We start from the raw sequence: 9,177 nt of genomic DNA, 5'->3' as shown, positions 1-9,177 counted from the left end.
TGCCCAGCACTCTATTCACTGTGCCAACTAGCTGCTGTATGGAAAGGTACAATATACTAAAAAAAATAGACACTGTTTCTCTTCATCCCATCCCTTATGGGCACATTAGCCAGGACAGCAATACTGCTTCTGCCAGAACTCAGTCCCAAAAATAAAAACAATAATAACCAGCTTTTTATACAGCATTTTAAGGTTTTCACAACACCTTACATAGGCTAACTCATTTGATCCTCTCAATGATCCTGTGAGGTAAGTGCTATTGTTACACCCATTTTACATTTGAGGAAACTGAGGCACAGAGAAGTTTAGTGACTTGCCCAAGATCACACAGCTAGTCTGAGGCAAATTAGAATTCATTTTTTTTATGACTTCCAAGTCCAGTGCTCTAGCCACAGCATCATCTAGCTGCCTATTAACAATTTACAGAGACTGGGCCTTTTATGTCTCAGGTGAAAAGGAAGCCACAATATTGGCTCATGCCCTAGTCCTCCAGAATAACCAAATCCCAAGGACTAACTCACTCCTTATCCCTTTAAAGGGAAACCAGCCCAGACTACACCAAACAAATGCTCTTCCTCTTGCACAGTTCCTGAGTATTTGTGATGAGATGTGTCAGGAATAGCTTTGCAGAGTGCTGTGAGTCAGAGGATGGGAGAGCATACAGAATCATTGGGTTTCAGTGTACACTAGTGAGAACGTGTCTGAGTCTGGAACTCTATTGGTGTGGATTAAAAGCCCCACAGTTTGTGAATGACTATGCTTTTGTTAGAGAAAAGAGGGGTTTGATCCTAAAGGAGTCAGACTCCATTTGTGATACAAGCCCTAAAACTGTGTGTGGTTCTGTCTGGTGGTTACTCACATGGCAATCACAGTATCTATGGGACAGTGAGGAGTGAAGAGCCCTGTCAGATGTTGTATACTTGACTATTATAGGCCTCAGCTCCCAGAATGCAGAACTGAAGCTTAGATTGTGGTTGAAATCAGTCAGTACATGTGCGTAGAATTATATCACAGTCAGTCACTCAGTTAATAAACATTTATTAAATATTTGTTTTGTGTCAGGCATTATGCTAAGGTAACAACACGGTCCTTTCTCTCAAGAAGCTAACTTTTTAATGGGAGAGATAACATGTAAACAACTACATACGTTAAGGATATATAAATGTATATGGGAGCTAATCTCAGAAGGAAGTTACTACTAATGGTGGGGGAACAAGAAAGACCCCTTACAGAATATAGGATATAAACTGAGTCTTGGAAGAATCTTTGGAAGCCAGGAGGCTAAGAAGAGGTGAGAGAATTCCAGGCATGGGGGAAAGCCAGTAGAAAGACATGGATATGGAGTATTGTGTGTGGAAAATATGGAAAAGGCCAGTGTTACTGGATTATAGACCACATGAAAGGGAGTAAAGTGTAAGAAGAATGGAAAAGTAGGAAAGGTCCAGGTTGTAAAGGACATTAAAAGCCAAACAAAGGGTTTTTTATTTGATCTTGGAGGTGATATAGAACCACTAGAGTTTATTAAATGAGAGTTTGGAGGTGTGTGACATGGTAGACCTGTGCATTAGGAGGATCAATTTGACAGCTGAATGCCAGATGGACTGGATCAGGGAGATAAATGAGGCAAGGGAGACTAACTGGAGATCTATTGTAACAGTCCAGACAAGAGTGTGTGCCAGAGTAGTGGCTGCATGAATAAATGGAAGGTGATAACTATAAAACATAGTATGAAAGGAGACTGCAAGAGAGGAATTGAAGATGAAATCAAGCTTCTGAGTCTGTGTGACTGGGAAGATGGTGGTGGCCTTGTCAGTAATGGGGAAGGTTAGAGATGGGGGAGATTTGTGAGGAGAGATAATGAATTCTGTTTTGGACATATTGAGTAAGAGGTGTCTATGGAAAATTCAGTTGAAGATATCCAATGAGCAGTTGGTAAGGTGAGACTGGGACATCAGGAGAGAGAGTAAAGAGGATTATAGAGGGATAAGAGAAGATGGGATAGGACAGAGTCTTGGGGGACAAGTAGGTATGACCTGTACAAAGTTGCAGCAAAGGAGACTGGGAAAGACTGATTGAGTGGGATGTCTCTGCCTCTATTCTAATCTCCATCTCTCTTCTTTTCCTCACCATATGCAGATGATATTCCATAATATGCTTAGAATTCCAGGATTTCCCCTCTGATGAATTCAAATCAATTAAACAAATATTTATCAAGTGCTTGTTATGTTTGAGGCTCTGTGTTAAGCACTGAGTATGTAGAATGAAACAAAGATTCCTGCCTAGACATATGGGCAGACCATGAAAGTCTGATGACTGTTGATCCTTGAAGACTTTTCAGAATGAAAAGAGAGTGACTCCATTTGTATGAGGCAGAGGAACAGAAGAGCCATCCTTCCTCGAGGTAGCAGAATAGACTAAGTGACCAAGGGGGCAGTCTTTTGCAGCCTAAAATCTAAGTAGTGAAGAGAGAGAAAGCCCCTGTAAGGAGTCTAGTCCTGGAATACCTTCTTACCTCTCTTAATTCTTCTCTTTTCGCCACAAGACTGGTACATTCCAATAGATGTCTTTGCAAACGGATGATGGCAATGCCCCCAGAGACTTCAGAATCTGCCTGCTGCCCTGGAAATATTAACCTTGAGGGAATAAACCTTATTAAAAAAACTGTTCCAGCCAACCAAGCTCAGAGAGGTGCCTTTTGTTTGCTTAAGAACCAGCTCCTGTTATAGTTGGTGAGTTACTATTATGGAGTAGACATTGAACTTATGTGGGTCTACATGTTCCAGATGAGAATGAAATGGAACCAACAGGAGAAAAAAACACAGTTAAGGTGTGTGTCCAGTGACTGGCCTGGAGAAATAAACCAAAAGTAAGAGATTATGTCAGAGTCAAGCTGAGACCTAGAAGACAGAAATGTCTTGCTCAACCTTATATAAATAAATTAGGGGAAGCCTTACAACAGAAATCAGGTTTCTGGACTCCAGTTCAGAGCTCTTTCTCTTGTATTTACATGATTTTCCTCAAGTGAGGCTGGAGGAAGGCTCTAAGGTCAGGGAATCAGGTAAGCAGCAGAACAAAAGCTGAGTCAGAGCTGACTCAGGAATTCAGCACTGATTGAGAGGGATATGGACATTGATTTTTTGTTGTACCATTGATCACCTGTGTGAAGACCTAGCAAAGGGGTTTTTGAGTTGGAGTGACACAAAGGAACCTGCCTCTGGCTTCAGTGCCTCAGCTGAGAGTGTGAGAGAAGGTGCTCATAGGAAGTCAGCCCGCAGGGACAGACCCAGCTCAGGATGTTTTATCATTATTATTATTACTGTTGTTATTTGTTGTTGCTATTATTATTATTGATAGCTGGCATTTATGTATTACTTTTACAGCTAGCATTTATTTATTCCAAAGTGCAAATATCATTTTATCCTCATAATAACCTTGGGAGATAGGTGTTATTATTATTCCCATTTTTCAAATGAGAAAACTAAGAGAGACAGAGATTAAGTGACATGCCTGGGGACACATAGCTACTAAGCACATGAGGCTGGATTTGAAATTGGGTCTTTCTGCCTCTGGGTCCAGCACTGTGCCACCTAGCTGCACAAAATAATTTTTCTCTCAAAGGGGAGCATATAGAGATAGTGTAATATTTCTGTCCTGTTCAGTGTGTATGTGTGAATATTGGGAAAAGACTATAAACAAGAGTCAAGGAGAAGTGATATGTAGGAGAGATTTGGGAAAGGACTGTGGTCGATATCATGTGTTATTTAGGAAAAGGTTGGGATAGCCATCATATTAAGTTCAGTTAACAAACATTTACTGAGCACCCATTATACAAAAAGCTCTATATTGGGCATTGTATGATTTCCTGAGATGAATGAGTGATCCTCAAGGAGTTAAATTCTTGTAGAGGAGATAAAGCACAAATATGTTATCAGCTACATAATCCACTAGTTTCATAACAGCTCATGGCAACATGGGAACAATTGTCCAGTGACTTCTGGGGATGGGAGTATTCAGGGAAGGTCTTATGGACTAGGTAAAATTTAGGTTGGCTGTGAAGTGTGAGGGGATAGAGAGAGGAGGAAAGTGTATTTTGCTATTATGAGACTAGCATGAACAAAAACACAGGGAGAGGAAAATACATGATAGAGAAATTCAGAATCTGAAGAATTCTGACACATCAGGGAAATGCAATACTGTACTTTGATGATTCAACTGAAAACAAAAAGTTTATATATAAGCAAAAATAAATACAATTTTAATGTAAAAGAGACAAGGTAGAGTACAGACATAGCTCAGAGACATTCAAGTCAGATTCCAGACCATCATAATAAAGCAAGTTGCATGAATTTTTTGATATCCCAGTGCATATATATATGTTTTCCCAGTATGTTTACACTATACTATAGTATATTAAGTGTGTAATATTTATGTCTAAAAAACCCAATGTGGATACTTTATTAAAAATACTTTATTGCTAAATAAGTCTGAGGCATCATTTGAGTCTTCAGCGAGTTTGTAATCTTTTTGCTGGTGGAGATTCTTGCCTCAATGTTGATAGCTGTTGACTTATCAGGGTGGTGGCTGTTAAAAGGATGGAGTGTCTGTGGCAATTTCTTAAAATAAGACAACTATTATTTTTACCACATGGATTGACACTTCCTTTTACTTGAACATTCAGAGGCCATTGTAAGGTTACTAATTGGCCTAATTTCAATATTGTTGTGTCTCAGGGAAGAGGGAGGTCTGAGGAAAGAGAGATAGAAGGGAATGGCTGGTCACACATTTATTAATTTCTCTGTCTCATATGGGAGCAGTTTTTGGTACCCCCAACAGTTACAGTAGTAGCATCAAAGATCACTGATCACGAATCACAATAACAGATATAATAATACAAAATTTGAAATATTATGAGAATTACCAAAATGTGACACAGTGACACAATGTGAGCACATGCCTTTGAAAAAATGGAGCTGATAGACTTGCTTGATGCAGTATTGCCACAACACCTCAATTTGTGAAAAATGCAATGTCTGTGAAGCTCAATAAAGTGAAATGCAATAAAATGAGGTATGTCTGTAGTGGGAAGAGAACTAGTCAAAGAATCAGGAAGACTTAGGTTCAAGTCCCATCTCTGACACATACTGACTGTGTGTGGCTCTGAGGAAGTCACTTAAAATCTTGGTGATCCAGGTAACTATTCAAGACTGATGCTTGTCTGTGTTGGTAGAGGATGTAGCTTCACCAGGGGATCCTTGATTAATGAAATCAGGATCCAGTCCAAGAAAAATTACAAGATTGGGTTTATCTGGTTTGATAGAAGTTCACATGAAAAAGAACTCAGGGTTTTAATTTCCCATAAAGTCAGTAAGTAGCATAGTATCACTTCTAATGGGGCAGCTAGGTGGTACAGAGGACAGAGGGCCTGGTCTAGAGTCAGAAAGATTCATCTTCCTGAGTTCAAATTTGGCTTCAGACACTCACTAGCTATGTGACCTTGTGCAAGTAACATAACATATTTGCCTCGGTTTCACCATCTGTAAAATGAGCTGGAGAAGGAAATGGCAAACCACTTTAGTATTTCTGCCAAGAAAACCTCAAATGGGATCATGGAGAGTTGGATATGACTGAAAAATAACAACAAAAAATCACTTCTAATGGGTTGCTGTAATAGTATTGTGTCCAAAGTGAGGGATATATGGTCCTGCTTTTCTCCATCTTAGTGAGGTTTTATCAGGAGCACTGGGTTCAGTTCCCATTGTCAGACTTTAGGAGAGACCTTGATAAACTAGAGAATATACAAAACAGTAAGTTCAAGAGACTTAGAGGTCTGACAACTGTTCCATATGGGGAATGGTTGATGCAATTTGGGATGATTAATTTGGAGAAGAAAACATGTAGGGGACACCATTCATTCATTAATTCATTCAGCAACATTTCCTGAGTGATTACTATGTGCCAGAGTCATAGGGGATACAATGGTGCAAAAGACATAGTCCCTGCTCTCCAAGAGTATTGCATCACGTAGGGTGGAGAAAAAGATACACAGATGATGAAAAAAAGAGGTAATATGATGTGTTCTAAGATAGACAAGCTTAGTAGGATTTCAGAAGAAGGAGGGCTCTCTTCCATTTGGCAGTTGGTTAAGGATTGGAGATTAATCTTGGAAGATTTGAGTCAGAATATGGGATTTTAGTTGAGTACTAATCATTGTTGTTGTTGTTGTTGTTTGTCCTTCCTTCTCAAAGAGGACCATGACATCAGGAAGGTGATGACATGACTTTCAAGTGAATTGGATTTAAGTGAGGGAAGGCTGTGCTGAGTCACCAGCCTCACTTTCTCCTCCAGAGCCATCTGGTGAAGTGGCAAGATGTAGGTCCTAGCCCACATCCCACTTGGTCATTGAACTTTGATGGCTCAGCATGAGCAGAAATGGCAATTGTTTCTGTCTTGGCCAAAAACCCTGAGAGTCTTCCCCTTCCAGATAAACAATAGGTAAATAAATGTAAATAGCCAGGGTTCCACTACATTAACGCTGGTTTTGGCTTGAATCTCTGACTCAGAACTCCAACTTCAGCATTTCCCTTATCTCTTCCCCATTCTCTGATTCCAACCCAATGATTTCACCCTGGCTAGGGGCAATAGAGGAAGGGTTATTTACCCTTATTAAATTTTATGCTGTTAATTTTGACTCACCCTCAAGATCTTTTTGAATTCAAATTCCAATATATTAGCCACATATCTTCATCAGAGTTAAGAGAACAGAACAGAACAGAAGAGAGAGAAAGAGACAGACTGAGAAAAATACAGACAGGGAGAGAATAGGAGGAAGAAAGAGTGGTAGAGAGGAAGGAAGGCAGAGTAGAGGGAGGAAGGAGGAAAGGAAGGAGGGAGAGAAAGAGAGAGAGAGTAGACAAAACAAGCCATCTTCCTCATTCTACATGGAAGGAGAGAAATAGAATAGATGACTAGTAGAGGAAAATATAATTTCTTAAATATGGAAACTATACCCAAGGGATTTTTTATGAAAGAGATACAAACTAACATGAACACACATGGAACAACATCAGGACAGATAGAATACATGATAGAGCTGATAGGTCAGAATTTGAGATCTCCTATTTTTATAATGGAGAAAGACCCCAAAAGGGTAAGTGGCTTATTTTAGGCTACTTGATGAGGCAAGACTAGAATCAGGACTCCAACTTCTACAGAAAACTTGATAAGCTCTAAGCATCAAACTGTGAATGGATCATTTGTAGGTTCAGAGGGAATGAATGTGGTGTAGTAGGAAGAGTAGTGGACTCAAAGTCAAGCAAGAACTCAATTTTAATCCCCATACTTAAAATTTACTGGGTGTTTGAGCATGCTCCCTTAACATGTATGAGTCTTAGGTTGCTCATCTATAAAAGAGGAAAAACAATGCTTACATTATCTACTTCATAGGGCTATTGGTGAGGATCAAATCAAATAAAGTATATAAATCACTTTAATGTGATTTATTATCAGCATTTTCATCCTTTTATCATTATATCATGTTGTCATCTAGGGAAGAACATATTTGGATTTGGGGTATGGTGAATGGGAAAAGAACTCTGTTCTAGAAGTCAGTGGTACTGCTCCTAATCCTACCTTTGTTACTGTCACTAAATTGTTTTGAAATAATCACTTGTCATTTCTATATTTATTTCCCAACCACAAAAATAAGGGATTTTGAGTCATAACCTAACCATTTCACAGGGAATTATAGAGGCACATGCCTTTGAAAAAGGAAAAAAAAATCCTTTACAAAATGGGAGCTGCAATTAGCACTAGAATTGGGCTGAGGTCAGGAGGTACATATCTGTGGATAGGGAGCATGGAACTATGTCTCATTGAGAAGAGTAGTCTTAGAGAGTTACTAGGCCTTCGCCTATTTCGAAAGTTCATTGCTATTTGACTTCTCTGTCCCTTTTTTTTCAGGATGGATTCATTGTGAGTCAGAGCTCATAATCTTTGGGGGTGCCATCATGGTGGGCAATTCCACTATCCCTAGCTTCTCATCCTTTTTCTTGGTTGGTATTCCTGGTCTAGAAGTCTTCCACTGTTGGTTGAGCATCCCCGTTTGCTTTCTATATGCCCTGACCCTGATGGGGAATGACCTCATTATCCTTGTGATAAAAGAAGAATCCAGCCTTCATCAGCCCATGTTCTTTTTCCTTTGCATGCTGGCCTTTGATGATATAGCCATTGCCTCAACCACAGCCCCCAGGATGCTTGACATCTTTTGGCTGGATGCTCATGTCATTGGATTTGATGTCTGCCTGGTGCAAATGTACTTAGTCCACACCTTTTCCATCATTGAATCAGCTCTTTTGGTAGCCATGGCCTTTGACCGCTATGTTGCCATCTGCCATCCACTTCATTATACTACCATTCTGACCACTCCTTTGGTCATCAAGCTAGGGGTGATTAGTGTGGCCCGAGGTGCCATTATGGTTTTGCCCTGCCCATTGCTCATCAAGCGGCTGAGGTATTGTACCCAGAATGTTATCCGGCATGCCTACTGTGAACACATGGCTGTGGTGAAGCTTGCCTGTAGCGACACCTATATAAATCGTAGCTATGGTATCTTTGTGGCCCTCTCAGTCATACTTTTGGACATTGGACTTATTTCTTTGTCCTATGTCAAGATACTTCAGGCTGTCTTCCGACTTTCCTCCAAGGATGCCCGCTCTAAGGCACTAGGCACTTGTGCTGCTCATATCTGCACTATCCTCATCACCTATATACCTGCATTGTTTAGTTTCCTCACCCATCGCATTGGTAAGAGGGTTTCCCCATCTGTTCACATCATCTTTGCCAGCATATATCTCCTGGTGCCACCTGCAGTCAATCCATTGGTCTATGGTGTAAAGACCAAGCAGATTCGTGAACTAGTGGTCATCCTCTTCTTCAGGAAAAAGGATAAAGTCTCTAAGCACTAGTATAGGCTTAAGCATGCCATTTCTTGGGACTGTAACCACTTCCTGTGAGGAATCACTGGGATTGGACTGAGAGGACAATGAGATTGATGCTCTGCCTACAGTTGGCCTGTCTGCAAACCCTGACATATTTTGTCTACACTCATCTCCCCCACAACAACTGCAGGGAGTTTGGGCAGAGTGTAATGAGATAGTTCTGATACAACTAACTGATTTG

The 9,177-nt window shown here is 40.3% G+C and overlaps 1 protein-coding gene across 1 annotated transcript; it reads left to right on the top strand.

Annotated features, from left to right (window-relative positions):
- The first annotated feature begins 8,006 nt into the window (after nucleotides 1-8,006).
- LOC114032141 (putative olfactory receptor 52P1) lies at nucleotides 8,007-8,963 on the top strand. The gene has a single exon (XM_027847380.1). The coding sequence runs from the start codon at nucleotides 8,007-8,009 to the stop codon at nucleotides 8,961-8,963; it is 957 nt and encodes a 318-aa protein (XP_027703181.1).
- Nucleotides 8,964-9,177: the final 214 nt, after the last annotated feature.

Source organism: Vombatus ursinus, unplaced genomic scaffold (assembly GCF_900497805.2).
Source record: "Vombatus ursinus unplaced genomic scaffold, bare-nosed wombat genome assembly UNPS02015400.1, whole genome shotgun sequence".
Lineage (NCBI taxonomy): Eukaryota > Metazoa > Chordata > Mammalia > Diprotodontia > Vombatidae > Vombatus > Vombatus ursinus.
The sequence above is the reverse complement of the archived record's forward strand: the minus strand, read 5'-3'. Positions and strand labels throughout refer to the sequence as shown.